This window comes from Anabas testudineus, chromosome 7 (genome assembly GCF_900324465.2).
Source record: "Anabas testudineus chromosome 7, fAnaTes1.2, whole genome shotgun sequence".
NCBI classification, from domain to species: domain Eukaryota; kingdom Metazoa; phylum Chordata; class Actinopteri; order Anabantiformes; family Anabantidae; genus Anabas; species Anabas testudineus.
This window is the reverse complement of record NC_046616.1, coordinates 10,386,457-10,411,941: the sequence shown is the minus strand read 5'-3', so window position 1 is coordinate 10,411,941 and position 25,485 is coordinate 10,386,457. Positions and strand designations below refer to the sequence as shown.

At 38.7% G+C, this 25,485-nt stretch overlaps 3 protein-coding genes across 7 annotated transcripts; 2 read left to right on the top strand and 1 right to left on the bottom strand.

Moving 5' to 3' along the window:
• Positions 1–1,927: 1,927 nt before the first annotated feature.
• On the bottom strand, positions 1,928–4,606 carry fam217b (family with sequence similarity 217 member B). The gene is made up of 4 exons (XM_026369046.1): positions 4,133–4,606; positions 3,928–4,024; positions 3,727–3,791; positions 1,928–3,618 (listed from the first exon to the last, which is right to left on the bottom strand). Exons 1-4 carry the CDS (start codon positions 4,237–4,239, stop codon positions 2,184–2,186), a joined length of 1,704 nt encoding a protein of 567 aa, XP_026224831.1. The 5' UTR covers positions 4,240–4,606; the 3' UTR covers positions 1,928–2,183.
• A 330-nt stretch (positions 4,607–4,936) lies between these two features.
• Positions 4,937–6,876, top strand: ppp1r3da (protein phosphatase 1, regulatory subunit 3Da). The gene is made up of 2 exons (XM_026366869.1): positions 4,937–5,156; positions 5,465–6,876. The coding sequence occupies exons 1-2, from the start codon at positions 5,154–5,156 to the stop codon at positions 6,386–6,388; spliced, it is 927 nt and encodes a 308-aa protein (XP_026222654.1). The 5' UTR covers positions 4,937–5,153; the 3' UTR covers positions 6,389–6,876.
• A 499-nt stretch (positions 6,877–7,375) lies between these two features.
• sycp2 (synaptonemal complex protein 2) lies at positions 7,376–25,351 on the top strand. 5 transcript variants are annotated; one of them, XM_026366866.1, is made up of 47 exons: positions 7,376–7,466; positions 8,004–8,064; positions 8,161–8,301; positions 8,390–8,518; positions 8,608–8,712; positions 8,791–8,815; positions 9,178–9,263; positions 9,355–9,449; positions 9,577–9,611; positions 9,698–9,840; positions 9,947–9,999; positions 10,416–10,461; positions 10,594–10,698; positions 10,807–10,867; positions 11,025–11,173; positions 11,479–11,553; positions 11,826–11,906; positions 12,316–12,415; positions 12,681–12,838; positions 13,019–13,084; positions 13,279–13,342; positions 13,430–13,478; positions 13,590–13,669; positions 13,832–14,271; positions 14,691–14,818; positions 14,905–14,941; positions 15,034–15,104; positions 15,225–15,249; positions 16,806–16,849; positions 16,960–17,020; positions 17,117–17,282; positions 17,397–17,461; positions 17,565–17,747; positions 18,244–18,417; positions 19,051–19,182; positions 19,561–19,705; positions 20,152–20,444; positions 21,300–21,575; positions 21,686–21,737; positions 21,863–21,991; positions 22,318–22,502; positions 22,856–22,950; positions 23,138–23,237; positions 23,446–23,504; positions 24,360–24,438; positions 24,690–24,746; positions 24,943–25,351. In XM_026366866.1, exons 2-47 carry the CDS (start codon positions 8,041–8,043, stop codon positions 25,012–25,014), a joined length of 4,938 nt encoding a protein of 1,645 aa, XP_026222651.1. In that variant the 5' UTR covers positions 7,376–7,466; positions 8,004–8,040; the 3' UTR covers positions 25,015–25,351. The 5 variants fall into 5 exon arrangements, with proteins under 5 accessions (XP_026222651.1, XP_026222650.1, XP_026222653.1 ...); XM_026366865.1 differs by having other exon boundaries at positions 15,204–15,249; positions 19,066–19,182; XM_026366868.1 differs by having other exon boundaries at positions 15,204–15,249; positions 19,627–19,705.
• The last annotated feature ends 134 nt before the right edge of the window (positions 25,352–25,485 follow it).

The following is a 25,485-nucleotide window of genomic DNA, read 5'->3' as shown; positions in this document are numbered from 1 at the left end:
TATTTGTATGCCTTACAAATACCTGCATTCAACACTGAGAAAATACATACTACAATCTTTCTGCGTGCGTGTCAACACAATGCACACGTTTAATATTACCACTCCAGGGCCCTTAGCTATGGCTTTCATACTTTACATGAAAATTAAGTAAAGAGGTGCAATCTGAATACATTTCACATCATTGACATTGATGAAGTATTCCCATGAATCAGTGCACATGGTAAATCACAAGAACAGTTAAGACAATCTAATGTAAACACAGTGTTCTAAAGACTTCAAGTATACAGTGGAATATGGAGATGATATGAGATAAATGACATTAACACGTTACAGCCTAAAAATGATGTGTTGTCATTTCATTGAATCCCTGGAATGATCTATAATACAGCACAGTAGACATTCAACTCTTTGTAAATATTTTCTTTTTGTGCATGAAAATGTAAACATAATAAAGACAATGAATACAAGCCAACAACAACACTTCTCATAAATATAACTATGGTATATAAAATTTGGAAAAATATGCATTTACATTCGTAGCAAACATTACACCATCTTCAATGATAGAGCTCAGCTCTATGCAAAATACAGTATATTATCATAGACTACAATTCAAGCTGTTCAAACATGAAAAGCCCTTGTAACCAAAAATGTAGAACCATTGCACAAATATATCTGAAACAAATTACATTACTGCAGAACACTAGCACTCGTTGCACCCCCTTCTTTTCAGCCAAAGATGATTTAACAGAACATATTGTATGTCTTACAACATGAGGCAACATCGAGTAAATTAAGAGCATTTAAAACAAATACATTCCAACACCAAAAACTCCATTAGTAATGGCCACAGCTGTAGTCTATGACTAAAATGTAACTATGAGTGTTAAACTTCACTATGGATTACTTGTGCTGAAAGCTGTCCAACTGTACAGCAGATGCTTATTTATTCCTATTTCAACATTAGTAGCATACTGAGAGATGACTGTGCAGTGCACCACAGTTGACATAAAAGCTGTGTTTAGAATCCTAGTAGTGTTTAGGGTCTTAATGTGCCCTCTGTCAAAATACAGTCGAACATACAGACTGTATAATTATTGTACATTTTAAATGCAATATGTATATTTCTGTTCTATTTAAGTACATTTATGCAGTTTTATCTTGATTCTAGCTGCACGGATAGTTCTGACCTTTTGAAGGCTGTACACTAAATGCTGTACAACAGTTAAAACATGGTATCAAATAGATTACACTGAAAGCAAGCATAGGTTCAGACTCTTGGAACCAAGTAACCAGTAAATAAAGCACTATCCAGAAGATTTATAGCAGAGGTGGGAGTAAGTCATTCATGTGCAGGTCACAGGCAAGTCTCACGAGATAATGTTCAAGTCATAAGTCATTGTGGTGAAGATCAAGCCAGGTCTCTGTCAAGGGTCAAGCAAGTTAAAGTCACCTTATGAATCTTAATAATATTTGACCTTGACAAAAGCCTTATCCAGCTGTCAGTCTGCAGATGTAGCGTCACATCGCAGGTCGGAGGAAACATAGATGTATAAGAGAAAACAGAAAACGAAGAAAAACTATATCCAATGTCTAATGACCCCTTAAGGTATTTAACGGTGATGGTCTCTTGCACACTTCTTTCAACACAACACGTAAACGTCAGCTTATACCACACATCAGTCTGCTTACCAAGCTATAGACTTTTCAATTGACACACACTGACTGAGCTAAGAATAGCACATAGATGTAGTGAACAGTTGCTGTGTTAAAGCGCTAATAAGATTAAATTCGACAACATATGCCAATTATCATGTACCTCGGAGGTATATGAGTGTTCCTGGTCAACTGCTTCAATAACCGTACTGTACTTCTTACATGTACCTGGCTGACTGTCGAAAACATTATCTTTTAAGGTTTTAGTGTATTTTTTTTTTTTTTGGACTACTCACATCATGTGGTGGCAAATCATCAGAAAATCATCTTATCATGTTTCAGAAATAAAAAGGTAACTTAATATCTTGAAAAATGCATATATTCAACAAACATACACACAAAAAGTCAAGTTTGAGTCCAGTCTGTCATGAATACCAAGTCAAAGTCAAGTCAAGCAAGTCTTGAGTCCACAAATCTGCAGCTCGAGTCTAACTCGAGCCACATCCCCCACCTCTGGTTTACAGGGGTTACTTTGCAACAAAGTGCACATTTTTTGTTTTGCCATTCTGCTTGCTACTAAGTGGTGCTTTGGAGACAGACTGTGGCTCTTTAGCAGCTCTTTTCATGGCAGTTTTCGAAGCCTGACCTCCTGCGTCTGTCCTCTGCCAGTCCTTCTCCACTCTCTTGGAGGTGACGCCTTCTCGCTTACTTGCAGCAAAAACACGTTTCTCTGCACCAGCTGCTTTAATGCCACCAGGCTCCTTTTTAACATCTGTCTCAGAGTTAGCTCTGACACGACTTTTCCTCACCTGACCTCTACTATTTGAGTTAGCTCCAGATTCCTGGGGATGCTTACGGGCATTGCCTGCAGCCTGCATGTGCCTCAGATGACTCCTTCCAGCCGAGGGGCTAACTGGGGTCTGAGCTCCTCCTCCACTCTGTGTTCCTGGGCTCCTGCCGTCTGTTGAGGTTGCTCGGGTCTCACTGCTGCTTCTCTTCACTGGTGCCCCAGGCTTGGCTCTGCGCTCAAGCAGTGGGCTAAGCCGTGAGTGGCGCTGATAGGCATAGGCAGAGCAGCTTCCATTGCACAATGGGTAGCGAATGCGACAGTGAGGACAAACTGGAAAGCGGGAGAGCTGGTGCTGAGTTGCACTAGGCGATGGGGGATTGTTGACAGGCGTAAATGGGAAGGTGCGTTGGCTTTGTCGCAACCCTTTCGGAGAGTTGAGTCGGGATGGTGGAGCTGTGTGTGGCCTGGGTGGGTGAGCTGTGGTGGCATGGGGAAAACTCTGTGGCTTTGGACGGGTCCCAGGCGGACGGCTGCTCTCTGCTTGCACTGTTTGGATCTGGAGCCACTCCAACTGCAACAGCCTCTCCAGGTACTTTTCTAAGGGCCCTACAGGCTTGGGCCTGGGGGCACCGCGGCCCTCTGTATGAAGAAACACTGCCAGCTGTCTCAGGCTCCAGCTGTTGAAGGGAGGAGGCAGAAAGTCTGGGTAACTGTAGCTGGGTTTTTCACTCTCATCTTCATCACCCACTGTCCCACGAGGTCCTGGGAAGTCCGGGGGAAAGTCATTAGTATTAATGACTTCGGCACGGAGGTTGAGGTGAGGAGGGGTGCAGGGGGTGCAAGGAGAAGGCAATACAGGCAGCCTCTCAGAGTCTGACAGATCACTGGCACTGTCAGTGTCATCATCCTTCTGGTTGTAGTGCTGTTGTAGTGCTTCTGGGGTGGGTGTAGGGGCTGGAGAGTGTGTTAGGGGATGTGCTGGCATGTGTCGCAGAGCCGATATTGGGGATAGGGGCAAGGAGAGGTCTTGCCGATTCTTTCCCATGCCCCCATAACTCTGATGTAACTCACTGCTGCATTGTGACATCCGCTGATTCTCACGTTTTTCCTCTTTCCTGTGCACAGATGACTGTTTGCGGAGTTGAGGTCTCGAATCTCCTTCTTCTTCAGGGCTGCAAAGAGACAGATGAGTGTCAGGAAAAGCTGCTGGGGATTTAGGGATTTGCTGAGTATCTGAGGCAAAACATTCCTTACGACTGCAATCTTTTCTCCGTACATACCTGGAGAGTTTGCTTGTATTCCGTGTAGTGCCGGATTTGACCCTGCCACTTTTCGACTGTGCACCCTGCAAAACAGTTATTATGGACGACCTTTTATTTATCCTGTCTTGAGTTTCAACACAAGCTTCCCTTGAATCTATCCTATGAATAAAGGTGATGGACATAATCTCTGGTTAATTTACTAGTGTGTCATTCACTCACCTTCTGCACTGTTGTCACTATGTCCTTATTCTGACCTGGTCCTGGACCATTTTTCATTTGGCTCACTGCCTTCTTCATCTTATTACCTTTCTTTGAACTGTGGAAACATAATAGTGGTTTGTCAGGTTCGCCTATAACATGTTTCTGAGACTAAACATTACATGTTTAATTTAACTTGAATGTATCTGTGTACAATGGGGCCTACCTGGTTACTGGTACGCTGTTTTCAGTATTTTTTACACGAATCTTCTCTTTGGAGACGACGCGTTTCAGTGTCGTGGATGCCGTGCGCTCCTGCATGATGGGGCCCATGTTGCAGGTTGCCAGCGGGGATGTTGTTCTGCAGTCCAGCACACTTGTACGTTACGGTAGCTAAAGAACCCAACCGACATCTCGGATCAGATGCTGTATTCTGAGAATAAGGCTGAAAACACCCATTTTCTCCAAAGTGCTGCAATGCATCATGCGCAGATTTCGACAGTCGTCTTTCCGCGGCAGGTTATAACGTTACCCGTCTTTCTATTAGTCGTCGACCCGTCTTGCTGTTGAGTAACAATTCAGCGATTATATTAATAAACAGGTGACAACAGACGTGTCATCTCTTTTTCGTCTGTCATCTTCTCGCCATTAAAAATGCAAGACGGTCGTGCAGCGCATACGCTTTGTTTGGCTCGCCGTCCCTGTCAGATGGGTTTGTTTACCTGCTGCTGAGTGGCTCGCAGCCTATGTGGAAGTGAGAGTCACAGGTGCATTGTGGGAGTTGAAGTACACCCACACGCGTCGCTCTTTCACATAAAGCATACGAAAAATCCTTTGAAGTCTACTTACTATTATAAAAATAATGTTTTTAAGGTTGGAAACGATTAACGATTTGTCTTTGAAGAGAGAAGTTAAAAACACTTTACACAAATGTGAGTTTTAATTTTAAAATACTCAGTCTCCCATGCAACCTTTATGTTGCTCTGGTCCGTTTGCAGCTTCCTATTGGCTGCGCGCATGTTAGCTGATCTCCACTGAGTACAAGGTTACAGACGTGTGCATCTGGAAGAGTTATAAAGATACGGAGCATGTAGAAATCCGGTTATGCATTTTACGTTGTGTTGCTTTTCCAATAGCAGGGACACTATGACGCACGGAAGCACGCAGCATTAATAAATACTACTTTAAATGGAAGATCATTCAGGCTATGCTGCAGCGTAGATAGCAGTAACACTGCATACCATTAAATGGTGAGCTGATATCAACGTCTACATTTATCGAAACGTGTTTTAATAATGCTACAACTGTGAAAAGAGAGAATATGGCTTTGTCCGTGTACCCAGACACATATTCCCAGGGTACACACCCATTCTGCTTCCTGCTGTGTTTGTTATTGTCATGTAAAATTTACAGCGAAATGTCTGCTCACCTTGCAGCACAACATTATGCGGCTGTAGATTAAACGGGTACAGTACAGTTAAAGCTGGGTCGTTAGGCCTTTTGATTAGAGTGCATTTTGCAGAGGTAACGTTATAATATATTGTGCTTGTTCTCACAGAACATGGAAAGAGCGTGGTTTATTGGAAATGAGAGGATCCCTCCCACAAAATCTGAACAGCAGATGTCCAGCTCTCACAGTGTGTCAAGACCCAGCATGACAATCAACTTAACTGAAATGCTTCGAGCTGACAAACCTAATACAGTAAAGAAGACGATTCCAATCCGGCCGCCTAGCCCCAGAGTATGTCTGCAAAGAGGAAAAGAGTTCCAGCACAGTCTCTCCTGTGAGCCAGTGCCCAAACCCATCATCCGACAACGGTCACACTCTCTGCCTTCCGCCACACAGAAAAAAAAACAATGCAAAAAAGTTGGTGTACGGTTTGTTGACTCTAGAGGGCTTGACCTGGAAGATATCAAGATATTCAAATCTGGAGAGGATCCGTTTGTGCCACAACATGTTACCTTCAGATTATTGATGGCTGCAGAGTTGACAGATGGAAGGCATCTGGAGATCTCTTTGCCATACATGAATCCACTTTTCTCACAACAACCTGGTGACCAGCCGGGATTCCTTCATCGACTCCATGAGCAGAAAGTGTGTCTGGAGAGAGTGATGTGTTTTGAACTGGGTGTCATCGGTATCACTCAAGTCATCAATTTAGACTTTGAGAAAGATGTCACGGCTCGCTATTCATTTACAGACTGGAAGAGCAGTGCAGAAACTAAGGCCTCTTGGGTGTCCTCCATCACCAATACCTGGGAAGGTGGAGAGAGCCAAATCAGCCGTGATACATTTCGTTTCCACCTGCCTGTTCCACCTTTCCTGCAGCCAGGAGCAGTATTAGAGTTTGCCATTAAATACAAAGTCTGCGGAGTTGAATATTGGGACAACAATGATGGTGAGAATTATAAGTTAGTTTGCCACAACTACAAGCTTACTGTTCCCAAAGAATGCCAGGATAGCATGGTGCACTTCATTTAGGATGCTGGCTGTAGGTAAAACAACCGTTTTTGGAGCCCCTTGTGACTGTTGTCAGAAAGATCTATGGAAAATGTAGAGCTGCATCGATTATGTTAACATTGTTGGACTAATGCTGATGGCAAATTATTTCTTTAAGTCAAGTTAGATTCAAGATAAACTGTAAACTGAACAGATATTGCCAAAGTACAACTCACCCAATGCCAATTTTAGTGCCATTTATTTGTTTTTTCTTATGGTTGTTTTTGTCATGTATTTAATTTTTCTGGCTGTTTAAAAATTGCACTTTACTAAACTAAACTAAACTAATGCACTTCAATCCACTGTTTTCTTCCAGTTGGGTATTTTTACAATGCAGACATGTAGTCTGCTGAATAATTTTGCTCTATATTCAGTTAATTCAACCACTGATACAGAGTTAATATATAGATACAGTGTAAACATGCTTTAATCAATGCAACATAAATGCTTATTTTGTTTATGAAATAAAGCACAATTTCACACAATGTTCCAAATTTCTTTGCATAATCTACTGTATATTTTTATTGAAAGCCTACTGAAGGTTCTACCTCTTTTGCTTCTGTGACTTGATGGGTTACTCACCTAGTTTTCTTTTATTGGACTAAAATCCAAAATCAGTTTCAAATATGATTTGAGACAGATTTTATTTTAGAGTTTTTTATAAATTACTGGGTGATGTAAGATCTCTTGTGAACTATGTTTTTCTTAAAATCGACTCTTAATAGTTTGTCCCTAAAAGTGATGTTCTTTTTATATATATATATAAAAAAATCATCTACCTGCCCACAGCAACATCTAATTATAGATAAATTAAAAAAAATGTAATTGACTCTAACTCATCTAACCCTAATCTGTCACCACCTATACTTTCATTTTATACTCATCATTTCATGTGGAGGTGAATTGATTGTTCCAGGATCACAGTACCAAGTGCCACAGGAATCTTTTCTGCGCATGCGTGACGTACATCAAAAACTTCGCGCGTTTTGCACCACATCAATTGAAAAGCTGTCAAAAAATAAATATCATGTGGTGTTTTTGTGCCATATTTGATAACACAGTAAGTAGCGTTATAGGAGTAACAACATCTGATATCGTATGCTTAAATCATTTCAGTTATTCAGGGCAGCTAACAGACATATTCCACATTAAGGAGGAGCTAGGAGGTATCTTTTTAGCTAACGTTAGCAGAAGATATAGTTAAGCTAACTGACGTTAACGTTAGCTACTCCTGGCTAAAAATGTCAGTTCGTTACAAATAATGAATGGTATAATGCTATTTTATGTACAACGATAGTTACATAAAGCATCTAAAGGCGGTTTATGTCGCTGATGCTAGTGGTTGACATAGGGGGCTGTCAGATAATGCTTAATGTGACAATGTCGATATTTAGCTAGCTTAGCTGGCCAGTCAACTTGACAAAATCATCTCACTAAGGTTTTGGAAATCACTCTTCTTGAGCCAGTCGTATACAAAACGGTTAATTGTAACTTCTTATATAACTATAGGTTTAACACATTGCCTGAATTCGTTAACAAATAATGATTGGTGTTAGCTTAAGGTTGGCAGGTTGATATTTGTGGTTTTTCTTTGTAGCCATTGTGAAGACAGCAGAGGCCTAGTGGAAGAAGAAATGGCACCAGATCAGGACACACAGGTGGGAATCAAAGCAAACACCTTAGATCACGTTAAATATACGTTGTTTTATAATGCATGATGTAACGCTAAACTTTGTTAATCCTTTCATGAACAGTTGGAAAAAGCCATTGATGTGGTGTTAAAGGGAGGAGATGTCCAAGCACTGGATGCATTTATGCAAAGGGACATACTTGAAGGGATTCCAATAAAATGTTCCCACCAATTTCTGACTAAGTTGGATAAACTTGTTAACAGGGTAATATGCAGCCAGCACACTTGCCAATGTATCATGGAGTTCTGTTCCTTGTATGTCTAATAAAAGCATGTCTGTATTTTTAATGCAGAGTTTGGATCAAAAAGATTACAAATCAGTGAGTTTGGGTCTTGCAATCCTCCACAAATGTGGGAAAAAACTTAAACTACCTGGTAATCAAGGGCTGCCTGGGCTAATTACTCAGGGCCTGATCAAAAAGATAAGTATACATCAAATAATGTACATGCCGGTACACAGTGTATATAAGTAAAGGCACTTGGTTGTTCATTGAACCTGTTTGTTGTGCACATGGTGCAGTGGTTTGAGAAATTCCGGCAGTTGTGGATACAGTGTGGCCCGCAGTGGGATGAGACCTTGTTCAACCTTACTGAAGACTTTTTTGATGCTTTAATGGTGAGAAAAAACAGTAAACTACACTTTGTTAATCACTCAGATGTCTCAAATGTTAAACTGTTTTGCTATCTGTTATAGGTGGTTCATGAAGCATGCAAAGAGGGTAAGCTATCAAAATTCTAAAATTCCATCCTCAGGATGTTTCATCTCCAACTTATGTTAGGAACCAAATGGAAATAAATACATACAGTGTGTATATACTGTATATTCCATTTCCTTCAATGACTAAATTACATGTAGAGACATCATTTGTATTTTACAAAATGTAACCATAAAGTTGCAGTAGTACCTCAATCTCTTTGCTTGCGAGAGGTAAATTCTTTTCACACTGGAGTCAAAATGATCCAACTATCCAAGTTTCTTAGAAACATAGAAGATCTTAAATGTCATCACCTTCATGATGAATCTGAGTATATGAGAAAGTGATTTCTGTATTTATAGTTGTTTGTTTGTTTGTTTTTGCAGGAGCATACAAAATCACTGAGTGCTTTCTATATCCTGTTGGTCAGCTGGTTGTAGACTCCAGAATTTACATCCTGATCCAAAAAGAGGTTTGAAATAATTTTAATAACCACTGTTGTTGTGTAGCTTAAAATGTGAGTGAGGTTTTCAGAAATTAACTTGCTAACAATGTTCTAACAGGCAATTCGTAAATTTAACTTAATTCTGGACAAAATCCCAGTGGAGCTTAGGAAAGAGAGGAAGTTCCTAACATCTCAGGAGGCCTCAGATATCATGTATGTTGTAGTTTCTATTGATGTGTATGAGTAGTTTCCCCATAGTATGTATTTTTACAACTATTTTTTTTTAAATTTACAATATCCACAAAATCGTGAAGTTTTTCATGTTTATCTTTTACTACAGGCTCAAGCTGGCTGGTCAGATATTGGAGGGTGGTGGTAAATGCTTTATGAATAATACAAATGTTTTTTCAATAAATACCATACAAAGGCACAGATGATTTGAAACACTGTTATTGTGTCAGATTATGACTTGCAGACAGCCCTCATGGAGGCATTGTGCAGAATGGCCACTCCTCACCAGAGGAAGGAGTTGGCAGATCAATGGTTCAGCATGGCACATATGGCCAGTGCTTTTTCCAAGATTCGTGATTCTGAGTTTGAAACGGTAAAATTAAACAATTTATTTAATTTGCATTCTCTTGTACCACTGTGATAAATTACTGTACAATTATTACAACAGGTTACATAGAATTCAGTTTGTGTGATTTCAGGATTGTCGTAAGTTCCTGAACTTGGTCAATGGCATGCAGGGAGACAGAAGAAGGTACATACGTAGCACAACTTAGTGCATCCAAAGTCACGGTGTAAAGAATTTGGGGGCTCATTAGGATTGGCATTCCAAAGAGTATTATTTGAAACTGTTATTACACACTCTTGACTATAGCACCCAATGGATGTTAATGATAGAAAAAACAGTTTTATATAAAGTATATATATATATATATATATATATATATATATATATATATATATATATATATATATATATATATATATATATATATATATATATACACATACATACATACAAACTAGTTTCCAATATAATCAGTGTTTAACATTTTCTGAAATCTGCATTTATTGTGTTTGAGGGTGTTTGATAGGACAAATGTATGGCACATATATACTGCTGAACATAGATGCATATAAACGTGTAACTCTGTCTTCCCTGTACTATAGAGTGTATTCCTACCCTTGTTTGGAGGTTCATCTGGGAAAGTATGAGGTCGGTATTGAAGGGATTTTTATGGTTTTAAAAATGGGAGAAAAAATATTTACGGATGCCCAGAGATGCACAGATACAGATTTTCTAAGTATATGAGTAGATGTGTTAAAATGGTTATGGGAATGTTGTCAGTTGCTGATGCCCACTGATGAGAAGCTGGAAGAATTCTGGATTGACTTCAATCTTGGCAGCCGCAGCATCTCCTTTTACTTCTCTTTGGCTGATGAAGAGGCCCAGGTATCTCAAGATTAATAGGAAATGTCTGAATATATTTATAGTCTGTAATCAACAGGGGATGTACACCTGCTACAGTCCATGATGTATAGTGGTTTCCCCTTCATGTAGGAAGGCCAGTGGGAAACAATATGTATTAGTGAGAATGAAGTTCAAAGCTACACTGTTTCAGGTAAGTAAAGCAGAGAAACAAATGCTGTTTAGAGAGCACTAACCCTTTAATAAGATAAGATGCCCTTTTGATGTGTATATTCTATATACCTAAGTATTTACTTGTATGTACAACTGCAACTATGATGTATTAAGCTTATTTATTTTTTTATCTCCAGAAGAAGGCAAGAGAAAAGTCTTGCAGTTAAAGCTGTCAGAGGTGGTGGTTGTTGGTACGATTGAAGGTTCAAGTCTAACCATCCTTTTCAGCTCCTCTCTGGACATCCTGCAAGCTGCACGTAGTGTCTTTGGACGCAGCAAAAATAAAGTAGGTCATGGCTCACTCCATCTTTACTGGTCACAATACTGATATTTAGGGATATTTATTATGTTTTTATGTGACACCAAAGTCTGTAAGTTGTAGGTGTTACAGATACAATAATGATACTGTGAAAAACTTGACATCCTACAGGGAAATGGTGACATATGACACATTTAATTATTATGTTATTTTCCAGTTAATTGTAATTAAACACATTATCTTGTAAAATTTGAAAACCAAATTAGATTTGGCTGCAAGCAAAATCTGGTTTGTAAATTTGGGCAATTAACATTAACATGTCTTCCTGTCAGGTCTTTGTAGGAAAAACAAGTACATCTGTAGTGAAAACTACAGTTAAAGTTTTAATGGAAGAGAACAGTTCCCAGGTAAGTAATGGTCTCTTAAGATAATGCTTTTAATACTGCTGGGATGAGAATGAGATGGTCAGTAGAAATTGCAAAATTTATGAAACTGGTGACTTTTGGGTTAGACTTGTACCTGACTTCACTGGTCCGGTATGAGTTGGACTTAAATTGTTTGGTGCATGCAAAGCTATAGAAATAATACAATACTATTGTATCAAAATTTCTTTGACGCTTTTGCTTGAGTGCAAACAAGCATTAAAGGGTGTTTATACTGTGCTCTACTCTTCATGCAGGTTGTTCCAGAGAGCCAGGTGTCCATTGGTGAAAGTGAGAAAAATGTAGCCCCGTATCTTTTACACGCCCCATCTGAACAGGTTAAACAGTTTGTATTGGGTATTATATCAAATATGTTGCATCAAAGTGTATTATACCACAACATAAAGCATAAATTATGTTTTGGATGATTGTTGTTACTGTTTTATATCTACAAAAGATTACTCAAGAGTAAGGTGTTTGAAAGATTAATAATGGTTTTGCAGAACTTAAATGTCTTAACAAGTAGTGGCTTGTTGATAAACAGGGCAAGGAAACCAACAATATTACTGTCAAATGTTTAGCAGGAAAAAGGAAAAATTTATATGCATTCTGTAGGTAATGCTCTGTTGTTACATTTATGTAAAAGTGATTACATGTGAAATATCTTTCACTTTAGTATCACATTTAAATTGACTGTTTAAAAATGCCATACAAAACACTTAGAATCAATCTTTCTATTCAATCCAGATGGTGACCCCAGCTAAAATAAGGATTTCTGAGGCTAAAATGTTAATCAACAGCGCAGGAAGAAGTGTCCATGGTACCCTTTCTGATGTTATTCCAGCAAGTAGGTGGATAGTAGAAAATAGAAAACAATTGCTGCTACGCTGGTTGTAGTGCTGAATTATTTTTCTGGTACCCTCAGTCCTTAAGTGTCTAAAATCCCCAATTCTTTTCTGTCTATGTTACATATATAAAGATTCTTGTTATGTCCATATTCACATCCACAGTATTGTAGCAATTATTCCAGGCAGATTGTTTCTTAACACTTTTTATTCAGTCTGATTGTCTGAAATTGACTGAAAAGATAAATAAAATATTCTACCTTTTAGGCATTCCTGCAAAGGGTATAGGGAAGCCATCTCTGGAGATGGGTCGCTCATGTAATAGCCATGGTGAATTTTGCCTGGGAGAGCTAAGCACAACATCTAAGACCTACAGTCATGCCACAACACCTAGCAGCACAAGCACAGGGGCTGTGAAAGACCAGGTGTGTCATATAATGGATGCTGTATACTGCACCCATACTACACAGATAGCAGGTTGTGTTAGTGATCATTAAACTAAACACTCAACAAATTGTGAATGCTATCTCAACTTCAAGTCAGAAATGCAGTGTCACAGTATGCAGAATTGTATTATATTTGGAATCTTAACGTCACTGTCACAGAATATGACTCTACCGAGTGTGGCTGCCAAACAGGCCAATAAGGACAAGGTTGACAAACACAAAAAGGTATAAAACCAATGACTATTGTTTGTGTCTCTTCTTCTTAAATAAATGTATCAATTATTAAGATATTAGCATATGTAACAGATGTTGAATATTTAATGTAACCCTGACCATTTTCCATTGTATTTATGTGAAGAGAAAGTTGTATTTACATAAAACATCTTCACTTGCATGTCTTATTTCTGCTTGACCTTTAGAACACACTTGTGGCAAAAACAGTAGATATGGTTTTGTGCAGACAGGGAGAAGAGCAGTCACTGGGTAATGTATTGACTTCAGCTTTACCCAGAAATATGTACTTCTTCCTGCACTGTGGTTAATCTTCACTACTCATGCTTTTATTAACAGACAACAATTTTGTGCCTGATACCCAACCTAGAAGAACTGGGATGAACATGTAAGCAATGAGAAGCAAATTTACTACCATTAGAGTACATTAAGCACTGATTGACAATGTTGTATGTAGTGTAGTACAGTATATTCAAATATGTTTGTATTTCAATTGCAGCTCTTCAAACTGGAACAAACTATCAGTTTCTGAAATGCTAATGATGCCCACACAGAAAATAAACACTGTGCCAAGAACTGGTAAGCAAATAAGTTATTAAATGTCTTCATTTAAACATTTTATCAATGTTTTTCATATTTTAAACTATTATCATATACATCTACTATACCTGTAACTTAGATTGGTAAAAATATTTCTGTCAAACCTCTCTTATTTTTAATTGGAATTATTGTTTTATTTAGAGTCACACACAGGTTTGACACAACAGCAGGACCATCTTTCCTCAGCACAGAGATTGTCAGTTCCAGGCTCAGGCCCAATCAGCCAAAAGCAGTTCTATACCAGACTTACCCAGCGCCTGCAGCAGGTCATCAGCAAGAAGAGCCGAGATTGTGCACCTCAGGAGCCAGCTGCACCACAGAGAAAAATGTCTGATATCAGAGGGGACTCTAAAGTCAGAAGCACTGGAGACCACTGTGTTCCTACATTGAATACTCCTAAAGAGCAGCCGGCCCAGGGATGTGGCCTGGCAAAAGGGAAGAGAAAAGGCCAAATGTCACTGGTGGCAGATGCTGCTTCAAATAAAGCTTCAGTCAAACCCTCCACAAGCAAAGCTCTGCAGGGGCGAACACCACCCAATGTTGAGGCTGAAATTGACAGGAACCTTTCAAGCAAAGAGAAGGTACAGTATGAAATCTGTAAGCTTTAAGCTGGCTAATATCATGGAAAACAAAACTAAAGCTAAAAAAGTAACATTTGAAAACAAGAACTATAATGAAATGGTGTAAATGTGTAAAGGTTTTATCCAATGAATAAATACCAAATAATGGGAAAGAGAAACAAATGAACAGTAATATTTTATTCAGTGACCTGCATGCATTTGTTGTTTGTGCAATCACAAATTTTTGTCTCTGATCAGTAAACATTTCTTATGCTTGTTTAAAAGCTATTGCACCAATATCAATATAACATTGATGTGATGTTACTGCTTTGTGGAAAAAATGGTTTCATGAACAAAATTAATCTAAAACGTGCCAAAACCGATTGACTGACTCAGTGTTGTATACTGTGATTCTCACACCGTCAACTGTTTTCATTCAGAAAGCTGCAGAGGTTGCTGGAAGTATGGTGAAGCTCATCTCCAGCCATTATAAGATGAACACCCGATCCACAGCAAAAAATACTGAAAAAGGTGTCTCACAAAATTGGATTCCTTCACTTGTAAACAGGTATAAACATTGGTGGTCGAAGTGCTACGTGTTATTTTAATAAATAACTCGAACCCACTTTGTAACCTGTTGTATTTCTGTGACAGGCCAAGGCTCAATATCAGCTGGATCTCGACTGCCAAAGTAAGTCATCATTATTTGATTTTTGGTGTTTAATAACTTCAGTTTGATTTATTTTAGGCTGATTTATTAATGCTGGCCTTTATCTGCTACAGAGAGATGTGTCTGAAGTTGTAAGTCTAATGAAATCCCACAGTAAAATGGAAACAAATGCTACAAAACAGGGGTAATAATATTTTATTAATATGTTTGTACAAGTGCATTGGGATATTTTAGTTCTTTTCACTGCATTTTATAATAAATATAATGTTTTTCTGTTGAACAGAAAGGATATTTTTTCTTTCAGTGTTGATGCACCATTGAGTATTGGGGTAAATATTTAAATATTATAACATGGTATTTATAAAATATATCTTAATGTATATTTTCATGTATTATACACGAGTACCGTATTTTCCGCACTATAAGGCGCACCTAAAAGCCTTCAATTTTCTCAAAAGCCGACAGTGCGCCTTATAATCCGGTGCGCTTTATATATGGATCAATATTGAGTCAGTCACGCAGTAGAACACGGGAATAGACGTTTAACATTGTGGAGGCAGCAACAAGATGGCTAAGTAAAGAAGACTAAACAGAGTTTCCGAGGGATCAAAGCGAGATGGCTACAGTTGGAGGACAAACTCCTATCTTTTCTTTATGTAACTGACAGAAACTAAATTAACAAATAATACACATCGTTACACATTTCGTATGTTACACTCGCACACGCTAGCTTGACTTGAATGAAGCTAATTACTATAACACGCACACGTAATTTATCACATGTAACAGGTAACAACTAACAAACTTCTAATGACAATAAACATGTTAATACTTACAAAGACAAATGCTTTCCAAGGCACAAACGTTTAAAGCACACTCAGCATAGACATGAACCAGTTCGTTTTACTGTGGAAACTAAACTAGCTTAATTTACCAACGGAGAAAATACGTCAAAGCTGTACTATTGAACAGAGAGTGGAAAGAGCGCTCACTCTGCAACTAATTATCTTAACAAAGATAAACTAAAATACACAACTCTCACTCTGATAAATTTTTAAGAGCAATACTATAATACTTTTTAGCTGCCTTTGTCACAACTTATTGTTATTCATTTATCACTTGAACTGAAAGGCATGATGGCAATCTATTAATAAAGTTTGACCGACCTCTCGTGTGAGGATCCGCCGACTACCTTTCAGGCTGACCTCTTATTTTGAAGGTCCCGTTTCCGGGCGTAATGGTGTTCATGCAGCAGCTTCGTTAAGCCGATTGATTGCACCTCTTGTGCACCAGACAAACTCATGACAAACTAGTGTGAAGGACTTAAAGTACTCCATGGCTGAGGATTCTGCTACATGGATTATTGCTTTGGAGTATGGACTGTGATACTTTTTCCCGGTTTGTGTTTTGTTGAATGCCGGTGTTTTTCGTTGGATTATCTGTTGGATTATTTTGGATTTCCTATTGGAGCTACGGGTTTGGATTATCTATGTTTCAAGGACTTTGATTTCACCAGGTATTAATATTGACTCCTTTTGTGTTTTTCTAAAGAAAAGACTGTAGTTTTGTTTGTGTGCCGCAATAAACGCACTGAACTGAGTAGATTGCTTCGGCCTTATTATTGGTCCTACTAACTCCTGACACTGACTGTTTTGTTGACATTCCCTTTAGTGCAGCTCCATCTAATGTTGCATAACGTAACCCCAGCCTCTACTGTAGCGTCTATACTATGCGCCTTATAATGCGGTGCGCCTTATATATGAAAAAAGTTTTAAAATAGGCCATTCATTAAAGGTGCGCCTTATAATGCGGTGCGCCTTATAGTGCGGAAAATACGGTACTTACTATGCCACTGTAGTATGTAATGTCTGTTTTATTGCTCTAGGTAAATGACAAATCTGTCACTAACTCCTCTGCCATATCAAGCAGGTACAGTAGGTCTGATGAAGAATCAAACATTGACATTCAGCCATGATTTTGCAGTAAAACCTGTCTCTTCATATTCTATTCTTTAATAATTTGTCCATATTATTTGACAGTAATAACCATGATTCCTCGGCACGCAACATCACAACCAAGAAAGAACAACCTGTGGCAAAAGTATACCTTCTTTGTACTGTAGTGCTGTGTTATACTGTAGATTGTCTCTATAGGCTTTAACTTTTACTATGTAGACATACTGTTTGTGTGTTGCAGGAAAATAGAAATGTGAAAAAGCATCTGTTCAGTGACACAGATACAGACTATGCCATGACGGAGGTCAGCTGGTTGAGGGAGTCTAGCAGAAAACCTAAAGCCAAAGTTAACAAATACACCAGGCAGGCACCCATCAAGCCTAAAGAAGCATTACCTTATACTTCATGTAAGATCTTAAAGCAACACCTGCTTTCAATCTGAAATGCATCATATGGATATTGAAATGGACAGTAAATGCATTAGTATTTCCATAAACGGACTATACTCTCTGTTATTGCAGATGACTCCACAGATTCCCCCCCTCCCTCTCCAAAACCTGTAAGGGGTAATACCAAACCCAGTAAGGTAGGGTATCTTAACACAAAGATATTATGTTTGTATTTAACATTCTTAAAACCTCTAATGCACTATCGTAGTCAGCCACAGTGTGTCATTGTTGTTTTGTTAGAAAACACCTAGTGTGAAGGATAGAGTGGAGCAGCAACAGAAGACAGTTAAGGCAGCAGCACCCAACAGACCACATGCAGCAGGCAGGAGGCCCAGGAGAGCAGCAGCTACTTCCACCAAGAGCTACAAGGAGCCAGATACTGATGACAGCCAGTCAGAATCAGAGAAGCTTCCTGGTCCCAAGGCACAATACTTGCCTACATATTACATCCTTTTCTCTTTTTAAAAACACATAATTTGTTATCTTTTGAAACATTCCTGAACACACAATCTCACTATTGGGTTCACAGTCCACACCTCAACATGGAGGTGAGGTGCTGTGTTGCTATGAAATGATCTTAAGGGACCCGTTCAGAAGAATATGTCGGAGCTAAAGCGGTTCTGTAATAGTGTGTGCTATACAATTCATTTGTGTGTAACACAAAATTAATTTCTTATCGTAAATGTCAATGTAAATTGCATTTTACTCTCAACAAGTATATAAATAGTAATGATTCATGTGTGATGCATCAGAATTCCCGTTTGGCAAATTCCACATTTTACATATACAAGCAAAAAACTGGTGAAATTACCTTTATGCTAATAGGAGCACACCAAGGAGACTCTTGTTTCTGTGTAATATCAGAAACAGCAGTTAATTACAACAGTGTATAAATACTTTCTTTGTGCTCTAACAATAGTACTCCTCTGCTGATCATCTGGAGAATACTGAGAAAACCCATGAGGCTGCTCAAGTGAAGAAAAAAATGACTTCCAGCAAACAACCAGCCAAAAACTGTGTGAAGTTACAAAGCAACCATCATAGCCGCCAGTCGGGGTCTGAGGCACTGTCAGAGCAGCCACCTGCTTCTAAGGTCCTCTAGAGGCTATTAGTTTTGTTTTCATGTGTTATGCTCATTTAATGATCTCATCATCCCATAAAACTGCCAAAGTATGTCAGTACATATCTACTTTTTATAATGTGTAAAAATTGGCAATTTATTTGCCATAGTCTGAGTGAACCTAGGCTCTGTGTGCGTCTTCGCTGTGGGGCTGTACAAATGAATTTTTATGTGGTATTGTCACTTGCAAAATCACTTTAATGAGGTAACAAATCTAAAAAGGGAGCTTCTATTACAGAGCATCCAACAAAAAATAACAAATCTTCAGCTTCAATTAAGTTTTTGTTTTTAAAACTAATTTCAACTGGCAGAAAAATGACAAGGTGCAGAATTGAAATTGGCTTTCGGGGGGTAAGGCAAATAATAGTTCAGCCATGGGACTTCTCAGCTGTGAAGTTTAACAGTCCAGATAAATCTTAGTTTACCATAATTCTACCATAAGAGCTAGGGAATACACAAGAAATATTCATTAGCAATTGTGTTTTTTGCAGTGTGCAAAGGTTATAATATTGTTTTTGAATGCAGTCACTGTCGGGGGTCATTTTAACAGTATAGTAGTAGTAACATTAGATATGTCTCATTCCTTTTTGGTTTGTTTGTAATCAGAAATATGGCCAGCAGGAGAAGAGCCAGAAGACCTGTTCAGAGGTGTCAGAGGTAAAGAAGAAAAAAAACAACTCTGGGAAATCCATGGATACCTACAGGAGACTGGATCTGAAAAAGACATCAGGTCTCAAGGTGGGAGTCCACCTGTAAATTCTGGCCAATCCATATTAATTTTGGTAATGGACTACTGAGAATCCTCACTGACATTTTGGTAATGGGGTTTGTGCTTGTTGATCAACATACACCAAACAGCTAGAACAATAACCAATTTGGGATTTTAATGTTGCGGTGGAGAGGGATCAGCATGGGAAAGAAAAAGTTCTGGTCATAATCTACAGCTGTTGACAGGGTAAGGATGAAGTATACTGTATCAGAGCTTGCTGCATAGGGGGCTGTGTAGCCACAGACCAATCAGAGTGCCCATGCTGACCCCACTACAACAATACAACCACCATATGCTATTAATTTTTTATCTTATCAGTGTATAAACAAATGTATTTTTTTCTGCAGCAAAAAACTGAGAATGTTCTTCAAGAAATGTTGAATAAGAAAAATGTCATCCCTATCAAGGAACAGATGAATGCAGTGAAGGATTCCATGGCTGTCAACCAAACCTCTTTCTGTCTGTCCCCCCCATTCATCGAGAGGATAAGATGTAAGACTGTGGAAAACAACTCATGAAAACAAATTACAGTTTAATTGCAGTCATATGACAGCAGCTAATGTCTATTACATGTTTCATAGTGGACAAATGGTTGATCAATTCCAACACTAATATTACACACTAATATTACTTCATATTATTCACCCAAAACCCATTTGTTGACACATTAGGTAATAAGTTAAAATAGTGGGATCAGTGTCAGTTGTTTGATATTTTGTATTAAAAGTGTAAAACATTCTGTGTGTTAATCTACTGTTTCACTCTGACCATCTCTATGTACAATGTTTTTCAAGTCTTACATAAATGACCCTATTGCTCTCCAAACTCTTAACTGTAAATTGATATGTAGAAAAGCATGTGTATATTGACCTTTTCCTCTGTGTCCAACTTCTGAGTCCAGCTGTCTGAACATCTGTGCTTATTTTGAACCTTCACAGCTGCGGAGAGGTCAGGCCCAACCTTGGGTTTGACTTACTCGCCTCTCCTCACCCCACGGGGATCCCCACTCCCTGCCTCCCCTGAGCCTGCCTGCCTGGACACCCCCTCGCCAATCCTGCTGCTACCCAAACCTCGCTCTATAGTCAGCAGTACAGCAAACTTAAAGCCCTTTTCACTCTACAGTGCAGATAAGAAGCATAGTGCATCCAAGGCTCAAGCTGTCCACTCTTTCCCTTCACTGGGAGGTCAACTTGTTGCACCCAGTCCTCCCATTGGAATTAGTGCAGCAGAGGTAAAACAGCTTCTCTCTGAAATCTTTTGTAGTTGTGCATTGTGTTGTGGTAAGAATCAACATTCAGAGAACTTTGATGTAGAAAATACCACATATTAAATTTAAAAGAGTTATTTTAATATACTGTGTTCTATATTTGTACAGTGTATTATATGATGTGTTATGGCTGCCAATTGTAACTGGACTGTGGAATTCCCTGGTATTTAACATGCCTGAGTGAATCGCACACCTTTACACAACATGGAGTTCACTGACATCATTTCATAGTCATTTGAGAATCCCTAGAGTGATATGAATGGGGGCCTTCATAAACAGTAACCTAGAATTTAAGGAGCAGATCTGTGACCCGACCATTTCTCTTTGAAATTCTCAGACGAGCTGAGAAAATGTGGGTCATGAAAGTACAGTTAAGAAGTAACACCTTCCTTTCTCATCAGCTATTTAAAATTCTCTTCTAAATAAGTTTAAACCCCTAACTCCTGAGCCTTCAACTGCTTACAGTTGCTTGGTATAAAAATTAGATTACTGAGGTTATATTACGCCTTTCTGAAGGGTGAATCTGTGGAAGCAAACTGTTAGTCTGAAGTGGCCAATTGAGAAGTTCAGCTTTCCCTAATGAATACAACATGGAATTATGTGGAAAAAATAAGCATGATTGAAGTGGTCTGTTTAACTCCAGTCAGAGAAGATTCATCTATGCCTCTTACTACATTGTGGAAAACATCTTCATCATTTTTGCTTTTCTGTTACAGACATGGTGATTAGGTATCTAATAAATTAGTTGAAATTAATATTTATGCATGTCCATTGTTTTCTCTTCCCTTGTGTCCTTCACCGTTTTTTATTTGTTACCAGAAAAGTCCAATCCAGCAGTGTCTGTCCCCAGAACCTCAGTGTCCCTTGTCTCTGTCCACTCAACCCTTGTTGACATCTACACTCCTTGAACTAGACAAGCCATCCATGCCCTCTTATCAACAGTCACCATTGCCCGAAGACATTGTCAACCATGGCCTCCATTATGGCTTTAGTTTGTCTGCAGTATCCCAGGTTTCACTGAGCCAGTCATCCACTAAGTCATCGGGACTTAAGTGCAGCCCAACTGCTTCCCTGGCTATTTCTCATAAAGCAGAGGTAAAGAAGGCTTTGCTTCACTTATGTTTATGTTTGGATGGATAGATGCCCTAAAACACCACAAATGACCCACAGAGCTACGACTAATGCTTTTCTCTCTATCCTGGCAGAAAACACCATCTTCAGACAGTGACCTAAAACCTGCAGAACTTCATATGTCAGGTAAAATACCTTGCGTGGCTTTGAATACCATAAATTGGGGTCTACACTCAAATCACTAACATGTTTTAGAGGAAAGTCTTTTGTACAGTACTATAATGTAACATAACATGGTTCTGTGCAACCAGGACCTAATCGCAAGCGCCACATCTCCTCATCCAGTAATTCAGAAGCGGATGAGAAGGAAGAGAGGAAGAAATGCAAGATGAGACGACAGCATTCTCCTCGAATGAAGCCAAGGAAATTGTTCAAATCCTGTAAGATATCTTACATATACTTAAAAGTAAATTAGTGGTAAATTAAATCAGGAATGACATCTAAAAATTGTTTTACCTCTAATATTGACAGTTTCTCATGTTTAGGCTCAGAGCTAGGGAGACTAAAATATCAGTAAAATCTGAAGAATATCAGAATACCAGGAATAATATTTTACGAGGCTTACGAAGCTTACATTTTGTTAGAATAAAATATAGTGGTATAGTATATTAATATTAATAGTTGTTTTAATATTTAGTTGGACCTTGACCCTCTGAAGTGAAGTCGTTTATGCTGACACATAAGTGAATCTGTCTGTTACACACAGTCACTGAGGTGTCTGCTGAAGATAAGGTAAGCCGGGTCATGTCTACTTCACACACTGTGAGCTCCAGTCACTGGGAGGATGATGTAGGAAATGACATGGATGAGGACTTGGAGTTGCCAGAAGATGCTGTAAATCCAACTAACCTATGCCAACAATTCAGCTCTGACCTGAAGAAGAAGTTCCAGGTAGGACAGACATTTTCTTGGTTTTCATGGTGTGGTGTTATATAGACAGTATGTACTTCTTAGAGGCCCTAGGTTGTATGTGAATGTATGTTTCTGTGCTGGCTGGCCGTCAAACACCCCTGTTGCACTGTGCCACTATGCTTAGTTTTTGGGCTCCTAGACATAGTACAGCATCCCTCACAGCTGCTCTGCTAACTGCTGCCACAGCTGCACCAGTACTAACCACTCTAAAGATATATCAACTTATACACGAACACCACCAATAATTTGCCTTAAACACGTCACTTCTGTTTTTCTAATCCTGAGTCACTCAGATGTTTTTAAATGTGTTTGTTAAATGTGTTTGTACTCAGGACCGTTTCAAGATGGTGGAGGTTTACAACAAGCAGTCTTTGAAAACTGTCCAGCAACATGTCTCCTCCCTCAACATACAAGTTACCAAATACAGGTCGGTTATTATGTGTGTAAACAAAAGATGCAGCCAAAAGAAGCAGCAAAAACAAGTAGCTTAATTTCATTGCTGGTTACCCAGCATTGTGGTTTTTTTTTTGTTTGTTTGTTTTTTTTTTTTTCATTTTCCTTCTTTTAGTTTTTTACTTTTCAATCCAAAGGTTTTAATTCTCTTCTCTGTACAGGACTCAGAGGCTTGAACAAGTTAAGAACACCCTCTTGGAAGAGATCCACAAATTGGAGCACAGTGACACTGTGCTGACAAACATGGAGAAAGATCTGACTGTAGGTCATTCTGTCGCTTTCATATTTTCTCTCACTAGTATACACACAGAAGCTGTGTGACAATTTGGGAAGAATTTGGAAAGTAATACTGTTAACACCAGCATAACACCATATAATCTGTTAGATGACAGCATCAGTAAATATGACATGTTGTTGATACTGATTTGACCATTTTGTGATCAGTGTTTGATCTCTGTTCAAAAACCAGATTTACTGGAAAAAGCAGGCTGTGGCTTTCCATTCTTACCAACAGCAGGAAACCAGGAGGTAAAGTTGATGAAGTGTGTGTGCTTATGTTAACACTGAAAGAGCCATGTTGTTAGTTTATGTTGTTTCCCCAGGTTTAAAACCCAAATACGCCACATTCTATGGAGGATCAATTACAAACTTGACTGGAAAGGTTTTTCCCCAGGATTATCATCAAAAGCTAGATATGCATCCTACAGCATAAGCTTTTTTTTTGGCCAGTGCTTCATCACATGACTATGCTTGCTGATGTTTATTTAGCAAGCTTTTCCCAACTATTATCCACTGCTTTGCTGACTGCAAATGGCCATTCTGGGTGTTATACCCTGTCAGGCTTAGTGGCTATGACAAAAAACATTTTAAGAAATAATGGACCCATATTCATCAACATGCCTTGCGTTTCTTCATGCTAATATGAGCCTAACAGTGTCTTGTCCAGTGTTCCATTTTAATATGTCTGACTTTGCTCCTAAACTGACGTTTTTAGGTTTACCCAATATATTGTTCCTCTGTCCACATATGATTGTCTCTGTTTTGTTTTTTTGTTTTTTACTTTTTTTGTTAAAAAGCAAAGCTTATCATGGTCTTCCATGAATCCGACAAGTGATAGTTTTTAATTTAGTGAGCTTGGTCACTGACAGATTATTTTCTTCAATCATAATCTGTTTTTTCATGTTTCATCCTTATTCCTTATGGGTGTGGGTGTGGGTGTTTAAAATGTGGCTTATTGTTGGTCACTCTGCCACGCATCCCAGACTTTATGCAACATAACTAAATTCAGCAACTTCTGCTTTTTCAAGCACAGTATTTTATTTCTTTGGTTTAACTTGACTGATCTGCTCCCCCTTTTTTTGTTGTCTGTCTCCTTCCCTCCAGAAATGAGACCTTGAAGAAAACTCTTCAGAGTAACGTGTGTCCCAGTTTGGAGTACGAGCAGAAAATCTTCACATCCCAGGTCTGTCCCTCATGCCTAAACTTCTCAGTTGGCATTTTATATGTGCGCTGTTATGTTGCTTGTGTGTTTGACTGTAATTTTTTTTAATAGAACATGTCACCTCTGCAGGTTAACTTGTCTGTCCAATCTTTTTTTGCTGATTGGCCTTTACAGCATTTTGCTTATCTCATTTGTCACATCATCTCCTGCTTGTCCTGTCATATTCCACCTTACTCTCTCTAAAACCCTGCTGCCCTGTCTGCTGTTTTCAGATGTGCCTGATAAGAAAAGACATGAAGTCATTTCAGGACAGACTACTCTGTGAGATGGTGAGTCAACACAGCACAAGTTGGATAGATAAGCCTTCTTTCCTTTTTTTGTCATTTTATGTCATTTTCCAGTAGAAAATAGCTCCTTTAAAAAGCCTCTACATAACATGTAGCCTTGGGAGAATGGATGACTCAGATGGTTTTGTGTAACGCTTTAAATAAAGTGTCTTTCCCAAATGTTTCTACCTTTCTGTAGCAAGAGGGTGAGATCCAGAGTATGAAGAGAGGTCTTCGTGCTTTGTTTTTCCCTGATGGAGCCAGGTTTTAAGTTGGGCAACGTCCTGCCAAAAGTGTCTGCACTATAAACAAGGTTGTGTAATTGACCACACGATGCACACTGTGCTGTGCACCAGCTGTGCTGATTTCATATCAAATTGTTTTACTGGGTTCTTATATTTCGTGTGCATGTGTTGGGCCTATTCTGTCCCGGATGTGTTCTTATGTTTTTATAAGAAATGTTAAATTATTCTTATATTTATTATTTCTATTTTTAAATGAAATCATTTTAGTGTTGTTAAACTAAGTACAGACGGCAAGCTTTTTCACAAATTCAATAGTCTTGACTGATATTTTAATGCAAATTCCTGATCTATTCATGTAAGTTAGTTAAATTCTAAAAAATGGCCAGTTGAATATTTAAAACTCACTGTTTGTGTTTAAGAATCTCTTAAACCAGATTCTTCATTGAAAATAAAGTGTTTCAAAAATGAGATAAGCCATTCTTTAAAAAAAGACCTTG

Bases quoted from the DNA above. Each gene is read 5' to 3' on its own strand.
- sycp2 (XM_026366864.1), top strand. From the start codon at position 8,041: ATGGCACCAGATCAGGACACACAG. The intron at 10,462-10,593 runs GTCGGTATTGAA...GAATGTTGTCAG, and splicing joins TTCATCTGGGAAAGTATGAG to TTGCTGATGCCCACTGATGA. The intron at 11,554-11,825 runs GTAAGTAATGGT...CTCTTCATGCAG, and splicing joins TGGAAGAGAACAGTTCCCAG to GTTGTTCCAGAGAGCCAGGT.
- fam217b (XM_026369046.1), bottom strand. From the start codon at position 4,239: ATGGGCCCCATCATGCAGGAGCGCACGGCATCCACGACACTGAAACGC. The intron at 4,025-4,132 runs GTAGGCCCCATT...ATGTTTCCACAG, and splicing joins AACAGCGTACCAGTAACCAG to TTCAAAGAAAGGTAATAAGA. The intron at 3,792-3,927 runs GTGAGTGAATGA...ACTGTTTTGCAG, and splicing joins TAGTGACAACAGTGCAGAAG to GGTGCACAGTCGAAAAGTGG.